General features: G+C 33.2%; 1 protein-coding gene across 2 annotated transcripts in view; it reads left to right on the forward strand.

Annotated features, from left to right (window-relative positions):
• LOC149787939 (pre-mRNA-splicing factor 18-like) overlaps positions 1 to 18,410 on the forward strand; it is a 28,503-nt gene extending 10,093 nt beyond the window's left edge. For both annotated transcript variants that reach the window (XM_089974202.1, XM_089974200.1), the window contains exons 4-10: positions 336 to 449; positions 3,189 to 3,347; positions 4,401 to 4,469; positions 7,971 to 8,111; positions 8,637 to 8,708; positions 12,314 to 12,469; positions 16,149 to 18,410. In XM_089974202.1, the coding sequence (XP_089830328.1) occupies positions 336 to 449; positions 3,189 to 3,347; positions 4,401 to 4,469; positions 7,971 to 8,111; positions 8,637 to 8,708; positions 12,314 to 12,469; positions 16,149 to 16,235 (798 nt within the window). In that variant the 3' untranslated portion in view covers positions 16,236 to 18,410. The remainder of the gene's footprint in view (positions 1 to 335; positions 450 to 3,188; positions 3,348 to 4,400; positions 4,470 to 7,970; positions 8,112 to 8,636; positions 8,709 to 12,313; positions 12,470 to 16,148) is intronic.
• The last annotated feature ends 902 nt before the right edge of the window (positions 18,411 to 19,312 follow it).

The following is a 19,312-nucleotide window of genomic DNA, read 5'->3' on the forward strand; positions in this document are numbered from 1 at the left end:
TCATGGTTATAGGACTGGGTCAGAGAGTATTTTTTATATGCAACAAATGAAAGGTGAAGTGCACAGTCAGTATGAATGAAATGATTCCTTCATTGAATAATGTCCAATATTTGCTCGCCAACGCTAAAAAAAGCTGGACATTATTCAACTCATTGCATAAATTCAGTATTAAATGATTACCAACTTGAGATCCTCTATTTATTGTGGATTTTAATGACTTGGTAAAACTGAATTTTTTTCACGATATTTATCATGCTTTGGTAAGATATACATGAGTGAAATTACAGCAGATAAATGGGACAAATACCAATGCCTTCATGTAATTTTGTTGACAGGTCATAAGAAGACTTCGTGAAAGAGGTGAACCAATCCGGCTTTTTGGTGAAACAGATTATGAAGCTTTTGAAAGATTAAAAAAGCTGGAAGCCCAGGAACCAGATGTGAAAGAGGTCAGTATTATTTGGTCTTTTGCTATAAATGGTTTTATTTGATTAAAATATGAAGGGGTCCTCTGGACTCTTCAGTTACCTAAACGAGTTTGCTGCAGATATTTTTTATGGATCCATGTAGTAGAAAACATCACAAGAAATTTGTCAAATTTTACGTCATTGGGACCTTTTTTTACTGATAGTTCATGAATAGAAAATTGAGTCCATGATTTAGATTTCTTCTTGGGGAAACCTGGCAAGGATACACTGATATGATGCAGTAAGTTTTGCAAGCACAAGATACAATTAAAGCTACTTAATAGATAGGCTGTATTAATTAAAACTGCTTGCAATTAACAGCAATTTTCTCTTAGCTAAGATTTTTTTTTATATAAACTTAAACCTCATTACAGCAGTCATTTGAAGAAACACATTCAGTCGTCAGATCGAAGGTGGCCATCAAATATAAATAATAATCGTGTGAATTTAAAGCTCTTGCTTGGGAATTTTTTTCCCCTTCACCATATAAATGGGATGGAATTCTTTGTTATACCATTTGTCTGTCCCTCTGTAATTAGAAAGCTTTGATGCATTGAGATCACGTGTCCAGAAATTGATGTTGAAATATCAAGTTAGATTTCTTGATCTATCTGTATTTAATAGAGTTATTGTACTCTGTCAACTTTAACTAAACTCAGATCATTTTCTTTTTGTTAAGTAATTTCAAAACAAATAAATTGACTGAGCTCAAATTTTGTACACTATATTTATATTTTTTAATTCTACATTGAGTTGTTTTCTATTTATTGATTTTGAGTAATGTTATGCACCATTTGATGAATGCATAATACTGAGAAACATGCTGTGGCATACATATTCATTCTGTATGATATGTATGTGTGTTTGTGTGTGTGTAAAGTTTAATAGCACATCATCGCAATCCTGACTATCCAAGTAAATTTAGATATTCCAATAAAAGGCAGATAAAACAAAGTAAAAAGGCAAAAACTTAGAAGTCCTTAAATTAATCCAATTTGTTATATAACCATGCTGTTAAAAAATGTTCAAGGCCTTGTCAACTGGAATGTCATCACAGGATGCACCCATGGACAGTAAAGGTTGCCTTTGATTTTAATGTATAAAAGCTACCATTGAATCAAAATGCAAAAAGGCAGCCATTGAATTCAAATGCAAAAAGGCTGCAATTGAATCCTAATGCAAAAAGGCTGCCATTGAATCAAAATGCAGAATGGTTGACTTTGAATCCTAATGCAGAATGGTTGACTTTAAACCTAATGAAAGAAGGTTGTTGTTGAATCAAAATGCAGAATGGTTGCCTCTGAATCCTAATGCAAAAAGGCTGCCATTGAATCAAAATGCAGAATGGTTGACTTTGAATCCTAATGCAGAATGGTTGACTTTAAACCTAATGAAAGAAGGTTGTCGTTGAATCAAAATGCAGAATGGTTGACTTTGAATCCTAATGCAGAATGGTTGACTTTAAACCTAATGAAAGAAGGTTGTCATTGAATCAAAATGCAGAATGGTTGCCTCTGAATCCTAATGCAAGAAGGTTGCCATTGAATCAAGATGCAGAATGGTTGACTTTAAATCCTAATGCAGAATGGTTGACTTTAAATCCTAATGAAAGAAGGTTGTCGTTGAATCAAAATGCAGAATGGCTGCCTCTGAATCCTAATGCAAAAAGGCTGCCATTGAATCAAAATGCAGAATGGTTGACTTTGAATCCTAATGCAGAATGGTTGACTTGAAACCTAATGAAAGAAGGTTGTCGTTGAATCAAAATGCAGAATGGTTGACTTTGAATCCTAATGCAGAATGGTTGACTTTAAACCTAATGAAAGAAGGTTGTCGTTGAATCAAAATGCAGAATGGTTGCCTCTGAATCCTAATGCAAGAAGGTTGCCATTGAATCAAGATGCAGAATGGTTGACTTTAAATCCTAATGAAAGAAGGTTGCCATTGAATCAAAATGCAGAATGGTTGCCTCTGAATCCTAATGCAAGAAGGTTGCCATTGAATCAAACTGCAGATTGGTTGACTTCGAATCCTAATGCAGAATGGTTGACTTTAAAACTAATGAAAGAAGGTTGCTGTTGAATCAAAATGCAGAATGGTTGACTTTGAATCCTAATGCAAGAAGGTTGCCATTGAATCAAACTGCAGAATGGTTGACTTTGAATCCAAATGTGGAATGGTTGACTTTAAATCCTAATGCAAGAAGGGTGCCATTGAATCAAAATGCAGAATAGTTGACTTTGAATCCTAATGCAAGAAGGTTCCCTTTGAATACCAGGGCTAAAAGGTTGCCTTCATTAGTCACCTGTTACGAAATGCAGGAGGTAACATCAGCCCTATTCTGCCATCCCTCAGCATGCAGTTGAGAGTGTTTAAGTTTTAAATTTCATCAAATTTAATCAAAGTTCCTATATGCAAAATCACACCAAGAAAGATTTAACTTGGGTAATTTTGTAATTATCACATTTGTATTAGTTGACTATTGTACAGCATGAGGGAGGCATGTTATGTGATTAACTTTAAGTGAAGTCTAGTTTGGTCTTTTTAATTAGATACAAGAAATTAGTGTAAAAATATTGCATGCATTGAATAATTTTATGGTTTTCAAAAAGTCGTTCCCATTCATTGGGAAACTATAGTGGTTCAATGCATAAATAGAAATCAAATACAATTAGTATAATTTATGAAAATATTAAATCAGGCCTATTTTTATTGTTGCAGGATGAGGGATTAGGAAATGATTTCCAGATGGCATTGGAAAAAGTAGACCAGGATTACCTCAATGAGTTGATTCGGGAGTCAGGTGGAGCTTCCTCAGGTGGGAATTCCAGCAATGATGTCTCAATCAAAGATGATGGAACAACACTAGAGGACATAAAGGTATACATCATCATTATAAAGGTATACATTATCATTATAAAGGTATACATCATCATTATAAAGGTATACATCATCATTATAAAGGTATACATCATCATTTCCAAATGGAACAACACTAGAGGACATAAAGGTATACATCATCATTTCCAAATGGAACAACACTAGAGGACGTAAAGGTATACATCATCATTTCCAAATATATGTCTTTGTCATGTTCAGTTACACTTATTTTAACTTGCTAGTGATTTAAGAAAGTAATTATTCCAAGAATTTGATAATAAGATGATCAGGAAGTGTGTTAAATATATATTGGGTTTATGGAAAGACAGCTAGATGAAGTCACACAAAGCTAAACTGATATGCTTTAGGCTACCTTTAAAAAGGTAGGAAGTTTTAGTTTATACTTAATAGAGCAGTTTCCATCCTGTTGGCATTACCATCATTGCAAATTTTGTCTATCCATTGAGTGTAATTGTATTTAGGTGCATTCACTTGTGATGGAAGAATTTTCACATTTTATCTCAATTCAGTGCTTTAGCAAAAATACCAGCCCTACAGGAGTCTCAGAATTTATCCATATTACATGTGTGTAGATGTCCATTTTTATACAGTATTTCACTTAAGCATGACGTTAGTGCCAGATTCAGAGGGAGAAAGAGAAAAGTGAGACAAATGAATCTGAGTTAGATATTCAAATAAATACTTCAAAATAATCACATTGTTTTCAAAACTTACTTTGGGCTAGTTTTATTAACTTGAGGACCTTTATATATATATGAAGTAATGAAGTTTCACAGCTGGAACAAATTTAAATCTGGTTTTGAAATCACTCATTCTTGGTAGTATCACCTATGAGAAATTGTATTGTTGTACACTGTTTCAGCCTCATCAGAGGCACTTTTCAGCATTTACTCTGTACCATTGCTTGTTGCCTACTGCCTAGATATCATTATACAACTGTATAATTGCTTATAATTTTAAAAGATGGAACACTTGGAACTTAATAATTTTTGTGTTACACACAAATAACAACATGCATTTTTTATTCTGCAGGAAATGCGAAACATTCTTGGAAAGGAAAGTAGTGATAAAGACCAAGAAATCATATTGCGGTTTTTGAAGGTAAGGAAATACATTGGAGACTTGTGTCAGGTCTTTCCTTTAATAATAAATGTGTATAGTTTGTCTTGGTTCATAAGCAGATAACTTCCTAACAAGGTTATTATTTTTGTTAAATGAAGTCAGAACTTGAAACAGTATAGGCATTTACTGTTTTTGCACAAGGTGAAAAAATGTTAAAACAACATTGACTAAAGTCAGCATTTTGGAACTGAAACAGATTTACTAACTGCAGAAATACAATTCAATGCTTGATGTATGCAGTGCCAATTTTTTGCAGTTATCTCAGCAGTCAAATCAGACTAGTTCATCAATTAGAATTTTGTTTATTTATTAAATTTTTTATTGCTACATTTAGAAATGAATTATGTGGCCTTGGCAAGTTTTCAGTCTAGTTCTTTTACACAAGCTACATCAAAATTTCAGTAATTTATTTTCAGTTTCCAATCAACACTCATCAGTATCTAATTTATCCATCATTTTCAACATCATTATGATGAGTATTAATATTGCTAGTTAAGCAGTTTTTTTATATTACATTTAATAATGAGTTTTGCCAATTGTTGTAGAGTATAACATGCATGGGTGACACTGAATATGGAATTGAAATGGGCCATATAAGTTCAGTCACTGACAGTTTGCATGGTTCATATAGAAAACTTATGAATAGGGTAAAACTTGAAACCTAATTCTCATTTGTTGGTTGATTTCTTGTATTTGTTAATGGCACTTACTCAGTTCTTATATGAATGTAGTTTGTTGTTGGCATATTTTATGATCTGCCTATCCTGATGGAGAGGGACAAGAAGAAAAATGAATTGTGTCTAAATATGATAATGTAACTTATATAAGGGCAGAGATATTTCTTAACAGGAAAGAAAATAGTTTTAGAGATGATACTGCCACAGAGGCAGTACCACTTTTATTGGCACTTTGGTGATATAAATTTTTTCACAAGCGATACATTTAATATCTCATTATAGGATAAATTTCATTACTACCTCACAAACAAACCTCCTGAAATTTGACTAGTCAACTTTCAAGGTATAAAATCCTTTACTTTGTTAAAAATTCTAGTTAGGTATAAGGACTCAGACACGATTTTTTTTTTTTTTTCGGTTGGTTTTAATTTCACTTTCAAGACATTCATTACATCATGCCAATGAAATGGAAGGTAAGTGCCTTTCCCAAAGACAGACTGAAGTAGCTGACCCAGGATGGCCTGGGCTGGTATTGAAGCACCTGCCCTTAGAATACAAGTCTGATGCTGAACTAAGTGAGCTACTGTGGCATACTTGATGGTTTGATCACATGACTTAAAATTTGAGTGTAAGTCACATGACTGATGGCAATACTATACGAGGTAAAACAATGGTGGTATTCTTCTTCATAAGGTAAAATTATAATATCTAATTTATTATCCAGATAAATGAGTTATTATGTGGTTTATTAAGAGTGGAAATTATTCCCCGAACATAGGCTAGATTTAAATTAAATTTGGAAGGACCATATTGACCCAAGGGAGTTAACTACTACAAATAGGGTACTGTTTGTAAACAATTGTCTGCATGGCAAATGATGGCAACTAAAAAATTTGTGTGATATACTTTCAGCAAATAAGTATATGTAAGGTTTGAGGTAAAAAATTCTTATATGTTAGTAACTATTATTATTCCATAATCACACACACACACACACACACACACACACACAAAAATTAGACTTAAGTAACCACCTTTGGAAAGAGAGAAAAATTGCCTCCTATGACAGGTGGTCCTTAACAGTTTTATAGTTTTATTTATAGAATTTTTAAGAGACCCTATAACAAATTTCTATTTAAAATATGTGCATGCATGAATAGAGGTGAAAGATTTGACCATATTTGCCATCTTTAAGTTTGGCTCTGTTTGCATTTTTTTTCCCCCAGTACAATCAAAATGAACCTGGGTGAAAATACCTGAATTGTTCACCCACATGATGAAATATATATGTTTTTGCTCAGAACAAGCAAATTCTCCCTTGAATACACTCTCTGATCACAATAATGTGAGGAGGAAACTCCGCTATCTCTTAAATCCAGCAATAGCAGAAAGATTAAATATATCCTGTTTTCATTGTACATGCTGTATAGACAAAGGGAAGAAACTCTTCCCAACCCTTCCCCATAACAACCCTCTCCACTACTTTGTGGTTATGGTTGTTTACCAGTTTTTAGCTTTCACTTGTTATGGCATCTAAGGTAATCTTGTGGATTACTGACAATCTATCGACAAAGTTGGTATAGAATTGAGCATAAAGGTATTGACTACATCTTGGAATCATTTTTTAATATAAATTTGTTTATATTTACATAAATTTCTCAGTTCTGAACATCAGTGTTTTTTTCTGAACTCGTGTTTCAACAAATTAATATTGGTGGTTTGTTTTGAACACAAGCATTGACTATTGGTGCAGGTGTACACTTTCAGGTTGTTATTTCCCAAACAAATTTCATTGTTCTTCTATCTGAGAAACAGTTAAAGAATATGTTAAAGAAGGAGAATTTAGGTAACTGGACATTCGTGAGACTTGCCTTGCCTTTTTCAAATTTTCATCTACAACTAAATGCATCATGACCAGAAAAGTTCTGGCCCATACAACAAGGACAAAAGATGAAATAGAGGCACAGCATGTCTTGAGAGACAGATTGACTTACCAAAAATTCTTACCCAGAGACATTACTATTAAACCCTCCAACACCTCCCTGAAAAGGCGAATGTCTTCATCGAGATATTGATCAAGCTAAAGCTAGTAAACAGTTGCAGCCATCTAGCAATGGCAGTGAGAGGTTATGGAAAGTGTTGGGAAGAGTTTCTTCTCTTCATCTGTAGGAAATATAGATAGAAAGGGCAATCTTCAACTTTATGTGATTGCTGAATTAGAGAGTTTGCGAAGCATCTTCTGAATGTTAATGTTATTGCATAAGTATTTTCTGAGAAACATAATTATTAATTATTATTATTGTTATTTTGTGTTTAGGTGTTGACTGGCTAAAGTGTATAAATGATTGAAGTAGCAAATTTTGACTGTCAGCTTTTTTACCCTCTGCTGTGCTTTATGTGCATTCACACATTAGAGATGAGTGGTAGAATAATTTTCTTTTCTTAATTCAAAGTAACAAAACACATAGATAAAACAAAATTGAAAAAAAGTCAAGCTATTAGTGGGAATCGAATGTGGTTCTCATTCTTGATGGGTTGACATGCTGCCACTGCACCAAGCAATTGACAACAAGGTGAATTCAATTTGTCAGTTTTAATATTATCAGTGAATATTGAATACAATTTCTTAAATGAAAGAAAAAAGTTTGATAGTTTGTTTCAGTTTGTATTTTCATAGTCAAACTATGCTAATGGACTATTGCTAATTGAAGTATTGCAATGATCAACATGCCACTACTGACAAAAACTTCATTTCAAGCCCTGACATATAATGAGAGTACTAATTCAAGCATGTTTTTTTTAGTACATTTTAAAGCAGTGGGGTATAGCCCTGAACAAGAAAGATGAAGAAGAAAAGAGAAACATGAAGGGCAAGATGGAAAGGGCAATGCATGCCCAGACAGTTTCCTACATGAAGCCACTTTTTAGAAAGCTTAAACATAAGGCAAGTTACAAGAAATTTGAGGGGGAATTCACAGTCTAATGATGGTGTTATGGAAAATAATTTGTTTAACTAATGTAGTTTGGGTGTCACTGCTTTCATTTCAGATCTAAAATAAAATCAGGTGAAACGTTTCACGTGTTTCAGCCATTTTCTTTCATTTTTGTTTTAGTTTCAAAACTAATTCTTTCCTTTTTTTGGAATTGAAGAAACAAACCCATTTCAACAATTTTAATATCCTGTGTTTTAAGAAAAATTCTGGGCAGTCAAAATACAAATATGCTGAGCTAAATTTATTGTCACCCAGAGCTTTGAAACAAAAACTTTTCTTACCATTGTACGTAGCAGAGCTGTGAAACAAAAAGTCTATTATTTGTTGATGGGTGCTGGACCATGAAGAGGATACAAGGGGGAATCAGATCTCTGATTGTATGTATCAGTGGAGTATAAGTGACAGAATGCTTCCAGAGTATTCACACTTTTGTGTGTATCCAACACACAAACTAACAATTTCTCTTTGAATTTCAGACAATGCAGGAGGATATTCTTGAATGTTTGGTTTCAATTGTTGGCTTTCTGTTGGAAAGAGACTATATCAAGGTAAACATTTCAATTAGAATTTCACTCAGCAGCTTTAATTAGGATTTGGCAGTCAGAAGTTTCTCTGAATTCAAGAATTTTATTTAAATTAATCAAACATCAGCTGCTAAATAATTTGCTAACATCGCTTTTTACCCCAATCGTCTTGGTATTTTGTGTATCATTTTCCAATGTGTGTTATATGGTCTTACCTACCTAGCTACAACTATCCTTCGAAGAAAGTTTGGATTGTTGCATTTTTAGATGTATTTTTTAACTGACCTTATTAAATCATTTCTACTTAAGTGTTGCACATTGGATACCAAGGACAGTTGACATTGTGTCCCCTCTCGCCATATCTGAAGAACATGCACAATTTTAGAGGGAAAAATGAAATAATAGTACATAGTACACTGATAGTGCTATAAAAGTGAAATAACCTTGGTTTCTTAAACAGTCTTGCTGCCTCACTTTGTGGTCTGTACTGTACTATCCTATTTTTCTTGAACAATGCAGTTATTATAATAGTTTTGTCAAGGAACTTATGAAAACATTATCTTGTTAACCTGAAATGAGTTCACCACACAATATTATGTTCCAAATATTGCTAACATTTATCTTTAGTGTGCATTCATTATCTACCAGTATTTATATAATAAATACCAATATTTATGAATTACTTTCCAAACTAACAAATCATTAATTTATTGGACAAATTGTGAATTTGCATAAATTGTGAATTTGCATAAATTTAGACACTTTTGTCAACCTGAAAATAAATTGAATCTTCCATGACATAGGGGTGACTCAAACCTAAATATTACACTACTGACCTTCACACACTTTACATTGTTACTTGGCTGGCTATCACAAACTTTGAACGTTTTTGTTGTCAGATACATTATTACTTGGTTTATTGTCAAAACTTTGAATGTTTTTGTTGTCGGATACATTGTTACCTGGCTGACTATCACAAACTTTGAATGTTTTCTTTGTCAGATACATTGTTATTTGGCTAAGTATCACAAACTTTGAATGTTCTCGTTAGATACATTGTTACTTGGCTGGCTATCACAAACTTTGAATGTTTTCGTTGTCAGATACATTGTTACTTGGCTGACTGTCACAAAACTTGAATGTTTTCTTTGGCAGATACATTGTTACTTGGCTGACTATCACAAACTTTGAATGTTTTTGTTGTCAGATACATTGTTACTTGGCTGACAGTCACAAACTTTGAATGTTTTCTTTGTCAGATACATTGTTATTTGGCTAACTATCACAAACTTTGAATGTTCTCGTCAGATACATTGTTACTTGGCTGACTGTCACTAACTTTGAATGTTTTCATTGTCAGATACATTGTTACATGGCTGACATTCACAAACTTTGTATCTTTTCATTGTCAGATACATTGTTACTTGGCTGACTGTCACAAACTTTGAATGTTCTCGTCAGATACATTGTTACTTGGCTGACATTCACAAACTTTGAATGTTTTCATTGTCAGATACATTGTTACTTGGCTGACTATCACAAACTTTGAATGTTTTTGTTGTCAGATACATTGTTACTTGGCTATCACAGACTTTGCATGTTTTCATTGTCAGATACATTGTTACTTGGCCGACTGTCACAAACTTTGAATGTTCTTGTTGTCATATACATTGTTACTTGGCTGACTGTCACAGACTTTGAATGTTTTTGTCAGATACATTGTTACTTGGCTGACATTCACAAACTTTGAATGTTTTCATTGTCAGATACGTTGTTACTTGGCTGACTATCACAAACTTTGAATGTTTTCATTGTCAGATACATTGTTACTTGGCTGACTATCACAAATTTTGTTTTTGTTGTCAGATACATTGTTACTTGGCTGACTATCACAGACTTTGAATGTTTTCATGTCAGATACATTGTTACATGGCTGACTATCACAAACTTTGGATGTTTTCATTGTCAGATACATTGTTACTTGGCTGACTGTCACAAACTTTGAATGTTCTCGTCACATACATTGTTACTTGGCTGACATTCACAAACTTTGAATGTTTTCATTGTCAGATACGTTGTTACTTGGCTGATTATCACAAACTTTGAATGTTTTCATCGTCAGATACATTGTTACTTGGCTGACTATCACAAACTTTGTTTTTGTTGTCAGATACATTGTTACTTGGCTGACTGTCACAAACTTTGAATGTTCTCGTCAGATACATTGTTACTTGGCTGACATTCACAAACTTTGAATGTTTTTATTGTCAGATACATTGTTACTTGGCTGACTATCACAGACTTTGAATATTTTCATGTCAGATACATTGTTACATGGCTGACTGTCACAAACTTTGAATGTTTTCATTGTCAGATACATTGTTACTTGGCTGACAGTCACAAACTTTGAATGTTCTTGTTATATACATTGTTACTTGGCTGACTGTCACAAACTTTGAATGTTCTCGTCACATACATTGTTACTTGGCTGACATTCACAAACTTTGAATGTTTTCATTGTCAGATACGTTGTTACTTGGCTGACTATCACAAACTTTGAATGTTTTCATTGTCAGATACATTGTTACTTGGCTGACTATCACAAACTTTGTTTTTGTTAGATACATTGTTACTTGGCTGACTATCACAGACTTTGAATGTTTTCATGTCAGATACATTGTTACATGGCTGACTATCACAAACTTTGAATGTTTTCATTGTCAGATACATTGTTACTTGGCTGACTGTCACAAACTTTGAATGTTCTTGTCAGATACATTGTTACTTGGCTGACATTCACAAACTTTGAATGTTTTCATTGTCGGATACATTGTTACTTGGCTGATTATCACAGACTTTGAATGTTTTCATGTCAGATATATTGTTACATGGCTGACTATCACAAACTTTGAATGTTTTCATTGTTAGATAAATTGTTACTTGGCTGACTGTCACAAACTTTTAATGTTTTCATTGTCAAACACATTGTTACTTGGCTGACTATCACAAACTTTGAATGTTTTTGTTGTCAGATATGTTGTTACTTGGCTGACTATCACAAACTTTGAATGTTTTTATTGTCAGATACATTGTTACTTGGCTGACTATCACAGACTTTGAATGTTTTCTTTGTCAGATACTTTGCTACTTGGCTGACTATCACAAACTTTGAATGTTTTCATTGTCAGATACATTGTTTTAAAAAAGATATTTTTTGTATCTTACAGTTTTGTCACATTTTGCTATTTTGGACATTGCTAATACCATCAGAGACATAGCTGGACATCCGCTAATAAAAAGCTATAGGTAGGTTTTTTTCTGATGAAAACACACACCCAGAAGGGCACACAGGATCAAGATTTTGTAGATGTGGCATAAATTTGCAGGATACTTGCAAGCCCTTACTCCGTGTGCAGCACTGCCACATACATGTTTTGGTACAGCATTTGTTGAATTGATAAAATAAATACATTAATCAAGAACCAGACTTGGAACTTCTTCAAGAGTGATAATTCCCAGTTCCTAAAGAAAACTTTTTTCTTCTCACTTAAAGTTATACAGTCAACAGAATGATATGGCCCATCTTGGATCTCTTCCATAAGGCAGTAAGATACATATTTCTTTTCCAGGCTAATGATGCTTACCTGGAAATGGCAATTGGCAATGCTCCCTGGCCTATAGGTGTAACTATGGTTGGAATTCATGCTCGTACAGGTCGTGAGAAGATTTCTTCACGTTATGTTGCCCATGTTCTTAATGATGAGACACAACGAAAATACATTCAGGTAAGTTCTGTTACTACTTTTGTTGTGGAATCACCGGAGATTACAACAGTCCAAGTTATAAAACTCCTTTACTTTCATACAGTTTTGTTTTCGTTCAGATTCCCATTTTCTTTTTCATTTTGTTTTTATGGAAGAAGTTTCTTAAATTTCATTTGTAATCAGAAACAAAAATGGTAGCTCCTGCCCATGAAATCAGTTTGAATTTTTATAATATCCACCAGAAAACTCATTGGTTTTTAAATTGAACGAAAATCGTACAGAATTCTAAAATCTCAATTGGCTTTTTGGATGACTACTGCAATTTAAATTTAAAGTACTGTTCTTGCATCCCATGTATATTTTGCTGAAACAGCTTTGAAATGACATTATATAGATGGAGGTTTGGATATTAATAAGGTTATAGTTTGATGCCATGTAATATGATAGCTCCACATTTGAATTGAATAGATGATGCCTTGATATGCTAAGCAGTACACGTGTTTTAGTCTTTAAGGTTACATATGAATCTATTGGTGTATGATTATTTGGCTTAAACTCTGTACACTAACTTCAACTTCTCCTTGTTACCACATCAGAAACAAATTCTAGATATTGAGTACAGTTTACCAGTGTTGCATATAGAATATCATGGAAAGTGGGACACTGTCCCCCACCTAGATTTAGGGACACACCATTTTAGAGGGACAAAGGAAATTACTAGTACATAATGCACAACTAGTTATAAATAAGTAGATAATTTTTTTAATATTTTGCATACCACATTTATAATCTCATGTAATTGCTTTATATTTCCTGAGGATGATGTGAATCATACCTGTCAAGTCTCACACTATGAGAAATAACATCCAGAATTTTGGGGCCTTACGACGCCTATTTCCAAATCTCATAATATCTCCCGAGTGTTTGCAGAATACTTCCAATTATTACACCCGCTTCTTGTGGCCAGAATCCCTTGGCACCGATGAGTTTGTATTCAAAAGTACCTCTCAAGAATGGCCACCCATCTAATGCGACCAGCTGCCAGCATATTAGTACAAAAATATAAAATGTTCCCCTCATGAACAGACACTTTTTCTTCAAATGTATCTAGAACCAATAATTAATTCATATCAAGACGTAAGGTAGGTAATCAGATTATCTCTATCGTCGATACATGTCTCCCAGTGTCAAGTTTCCATTACTGAAAGAAATGTCAACTAAATGTAACACAAAGATTAATATTATATTATTGTCTATAAAAGCCAACGTTTACAGGAAATGTGCTCAACAATGTTATGATAGAGTTTTGGGCTTCATACATCTGTCAAGTTCCTCTCTTTGATGATTACAACTGGACATAATTATCAAAATCATAAAATAGGCAAAAAATAGATTTTGTGAATTAACACACAGAAATTAACCTTGAACAAAACAGAGTACCAGAGAAAGACCGAAAAATCATGTGACAACAATTTTATAGCTTCCTTTATGAAGAAGGCATTTCGTCCACTCTATAAAAGTTTTGTCTGCATAATTAAATCGCATACAGTTAGCAACATTTGAATAAATCATTACCAAACATTAACATGTTGTCATGTAAACAAAGACTTATTATTTTATAAGAAAGTTGGTTATTCTACTCATCGACATTGGGTGACTAGGGAATGGCGGACTTGCTGAACAATTTTATGAAGAAAAGACTCGAATAAAACAATTTTGTGAAGAAAAGACTCGAATAAAACAATGTCATATCCGTATAAGGAGGTTATTCAGCAGAGTGGGAAAATGGAGCAGATAAAAAGAGAATTATGTATGTACAAAGATTTAAATGACGTTTTTGAATGGTTTTGCAATGTGATGACAATACCCACTCACATATAATGCTTATGCCAAGAATAAAAACGATTAATGTATTTTCAGTTGAAATAAGTCTATTATTATAACTAGAAGAACTTTTTAATAATTAATGTTTTTTTAAACAAAGATATTAAATGCTTTGAAGTATGTAGCTTTCTTACTATGTACATTACATATACTTCTCACAAAACATTTAGTCCCCCTCTGGAAAGGCCACCCATCTTATAAGGCCACTTTTCCGGTGCAGAAGTTGTGGGCATATAAGAGGGGGAACATTGTATATACTTTAATTACCATGATTAAATTAAAAGAAGGAATGAAAACATTATACCACACAGTATGTTTCCCCAATTCACTAATTCAGAATAAATATTTTATTTAGTAAACAGTGTTATATGCCTTACAAGTTTACCCTAAAGAAATAAGGTTGGATATAAAACAGGAGGAAAAACAGTTGCCACATATACAGTAACTTGTGACTGCAAATTTGAACTGTTAAATGAAGTCATAGGCACCTTAAGTTACAACAAAATAGGGCATCGTTTATTTGCCAATCTTAGTCACACTGGTTTAATTACTTGTGTACTTAAATCTAACCTTTAGCTTTTGTGCAGTTTAGCCACAGTTGACCAGAATATGAAAAGAGGGCACATTCTGGGGGAAAATAAGACATGTCACAGGGAGATATGGCATGTCCCATGGGTGCTTGCACATTATGGCAAGGGGATGGGGGCACTAGTCCCCCAAATTTCACCTTTAAACATGTTTAGGCCTACATCCGTAAAATTTAATGGCTGGTCACAACATATTTTCCACCCCCAGATAAGCTTCTGCGGGCAGCCCTGGCATGTCCTTTGAGGATTTCACACATATTGGACCCAAAATCAGTTAGTATTTTTTGAAACTGGTGCTTATAAAACCTCCCAACTTTATGTCAAAATCTCCCTATTTTTTTATTTAATCTCACTACTTGGCTTTTGAAAAGTTGACATGTATGGTGAACAAGTTGACTAAAGAATCATCATTAGACATTATAATGGTAGATACATTGGGTTAAAGATGTATCTACCATTATACAGGAAAATGCCCTGATACTAATTGGGGATAGTGGGGGGTCTTCTGAAAAGTGGACAGCTTTGATTGATGTCATTATCTGTTTTCATTATGTTGAAGACCATTTCTGTCAAAAGAGCAGGTAAAAGTTAGCAATAATTTGTATTGTTGGTTGTTGGCTCATCACATATTATGGTGTGTACTGTCAAATTTTTTTTATTTTTGCATTAGAATATTATGTTAATGGGGTCACCATGTGAGTACTTGTTGTCATCACATATTCATTTTTTAATCCTTTATAAATAACTTATTGATTGAAAGAAATTTATTCCAATGAAAGTATTTATTTGATTGGTTATTATTTACAGTCTTTAATTGTTTGTGCACAGCACAGTTTGGTTTGAGTTGTGAATCAAGACAGAATATAAATATAAGTCCATTTTTTTCATGTGCTTACCATTGCTATTGAAGACTTTAAAACTTAGCAATGCACTTGATCAATGGATAAATTTTACATTTCTACCATTATGTTGCTTCTGTTCATTTTTAATGCATCAAAGCAGCAGATTGGTTAACTTGTCATTCCACAGTAAAATCAGAACCATATTCCTCCAAACCCAAAATCTAAAAGAAAAATTCGGTGCCCTGCCCAAAAATATTTAATTTGCATCCTTGGATTTTATCGGTTGCTAGTTTTTTTATGTAAAATATTCAAATAGTTTCTATCATTTTAGGAAAGGAATATGTTTTTAGATTTCAAAACTTCTTTCTTTTTTTCTTCTTCATTAAGGGTCTGAAGAGACTGATGACCCAGTGCCAGAAAGTTTTTCCCACTGATCCATCCAGAAGTGTCAATTTTGAGCCAATCCATCACTGATCAGGCAAAAGTGTAGTGATTCTGACAAATAAAAGGTGAAGTGCTGGCCCTGAAATTTTATCCCGGAAAACCATGTTCCTTGTGTTAGAGTTTGCAGTGCTGTGTATGTCTCGTAAGAATGATTTAAATCAGGCATACAAGAATTTCATACTCCATTGAGAGGAATCAAATATTTGTGTGAAAGTGAAAATCTGACATAAGATTAGAATATCCAGTGTGTTGAATGTAGCAATATATTCAGAATTGTAACAACAAGTGAGAAATGCAAAATTACATATAAGGGTAATTATATGAACTTTTTGTTGCATAAAAAGTGACAGAGATCTTGTCCATAACATGATTTGCGTTACAAAATTATCATTGGATTTAGAGGCCAGCAAACGTTTGAAATTTACATTACTATTATTGAATAACAAAATATATTTCTGACATTCATTCACAAAAAGAAACACTTTAATGAATTTTATGATTTGCATGGGAATGATTCATTAGAAGAATTGCCAAGGAACCACTTTACTGAAGGGAAGATTATCATCTGTATAAATTAAAATATCACAAATGAGCTTAAGTTCCATGCATTTCCCAATGAAGGAAGCAGAACAGAGTTTGGGAGCAAAGAATGAAGTTCATTCCTCTTAGAAAATTCTAGCTACAGTAATTGGAATATGATTCCTGTTTGAAAAAAAGGGAATGTTATGATCACCTTCTGATATATAAATTCATGCTTCACTTGGTTTTCATCATGGACTTCATATATAAATGTGTTCATAAATGGCACTAAATGTGAACTTGTAATGCCTTCTTTATCAGCTATGAATGACTTGTACATTGGTGGTGCACAAGCAGTATTTTCATTCCTAGTATCAACATCATCATCATCATCATCATTATTGCCATCATGAAGAAGAAATAATAATTATTACAGACATGTACATGTCAGCAGCATGGAAATTTTTATGTAAGATTTGCTGTGGAAAATTCGGAAAATTATGAAATTTAGGCAATGCTGAGTTTTGACCATGAATTTGTGATTAAAACAGCAGTTAAAATGTATATGCTGCTGATTGTATACAGTGAAGTCACTATTTTATTTGTACCAATCTTCATGGATTTTATGCTTTGGTACAAACTATAAATTTGAGAACCCAACAAACATTTATGTCTTTGTGGAAACAAAAGCCCTGATTCAGATACTGATGAAATTGTTAATTTTTACAAAACCATGAAAATTGATACACACAAAATTAAAAGAATGGACTTTTTAGAACAGGCATGTGCAAAAACTTCTTCCAGGCATCAGCCAAAAGATAAATTTTCAAAGCCATACACTATCATAAAAAAGTGGATAAAACCAGATCCAGTCTGTTGGATATATATAGGTTGAACATGCCTGATTTAGAACATGCACTGATGTGTGTACTTCCAACTAACTATTAGTTTACAGTATTCTATTTAGAACAATGCTCTGTGTGTACTTCAGATATTTAGAACATGTATTGATGTGTGTACTTTCAGTTAACTATTAGATGTTTTTACTTCCAGTTAACTGTTTGGAACATGCACTGATGTATGTAACAGTTGCACGTTCAGAACACGTACTGTTGTGTGTGCTTCCAAATGACTTTAGAACACGCAATGAAGTATTCTAATATTCTATTCCATATTGACTATCAAGAATGTATCAGGGTTCCCACTTGGGTCTGGAATTTGGAAGAGGTCAAAAAATTTAATGTTGCTTTTCCAGGTCTTGAAAATGTTTTGAGGCAGGTACCCTGACATGTTCAGATGTGTGCTAACAAATTGCTTATTAGAACATGTACTAATGTGCATACTTCCATTTGACTGTTTAGAACATGTTCTGATGTGTGCTTCCAAATGACTAATTAGAACATGCACTGACGTGCACACTTCCAGTCTTTAAATTGGAAAACTAATTTTGGAGTATTGAAGTATTGCATTTGTCCCTATTCCAAATCTTGAGTTGACATCAGTAAGTGAAAAATACCCAGAAACTATTTTAATGTAAAGGAAATACAGCACATAGGAAATAAAGAGACTTTAACTTGTATTGCTCGTCTTCCATTCTGACATGAATCTGTTCATCCAAGCTTTTACATCGTCTGTATTCATCTGCTCAACTTCATTTCAGTAATAAATTCTGTTCTGAGATATGCAGTGGTGACTTGTCTTAACATTTTTCTAATACCTTGATTATTTTCCCCCATTTCATGTGTGTCGATGGGAACAGGTTCATCATCATATTACTGTCATCTCCAGCCATTGCTGCAGCCCTGATATCTCTGCCTGGACTAGGATCCTTAGATACAATTAGTTCCTTCTTATTGGTTATACAGCATCATATAAAAGCCATAAATAAGGTCGTCTACATATGTATTATGATCTAAAAGTGTACATGAGAATTTTCTAGATTTGTATCTGGCTCAAGGTGTCCCATTTAATTAGATCTAAAGATTCTGTTTGATGCAGATTATTATTGTAGAGTGCCAAAATTGTAAGAAATCATAATCACTCTCTTGTTTTGTTATATATTGGCTCAGATTACTGTTAGAGTGCTAATATTGTAAGAAATCATAATCACTCTAGTTTTGTTACATATTTGTTCAGATTATTCTTAAGAGTGCTAATATTGTAAGAAATGATAATCACTCTAGTTTTGTTATATATTGGCTCAGATTACTGTTAAGAGTGCTAATATTGTAAGAAATCATAATCACTCTCTAGTTTTGTTATATATTGGCTCATATTACTGTGTGAGTGCTAACATTGTAAGACATCATAATCACTCTAGTTTTGTTATATATTGGCTCAGATTACTGTTTGAGTGCTAATATTGTAAGAAATCATAATCACTCTCTAGTTTTGTTATATATTGGCTCAGATTACTGTTTGGGTGCTAATATTGTAAGAAATCATAATTACTCTAGTTTTTTTATATATTAGCTCAGATTACTATTGAGTGCTAATATTGTAAGAAATCATAATCACTCTAGTTTTGTTATATATTGGCTCAGATTACTATTGAGTGCTAATATTGTAAGAAATCATAATCACTCTCT

This window comes from Sinohyriopsis cumingii, chromosome 11 (genome assembly GCF_028554795.1).
Source record: "Sinohyriopsis cumingii isolate HCF-2022 chromosome 11, ASM2855479v2, whole genome shotgun sequence".
Taxonomy (NCBI): Eukaryota; Metazoa; Mollusca; class Bivalvia; order Unionida; family Unionidae; genus Sinohyriopsis; species Sinohyriopsis cumingii.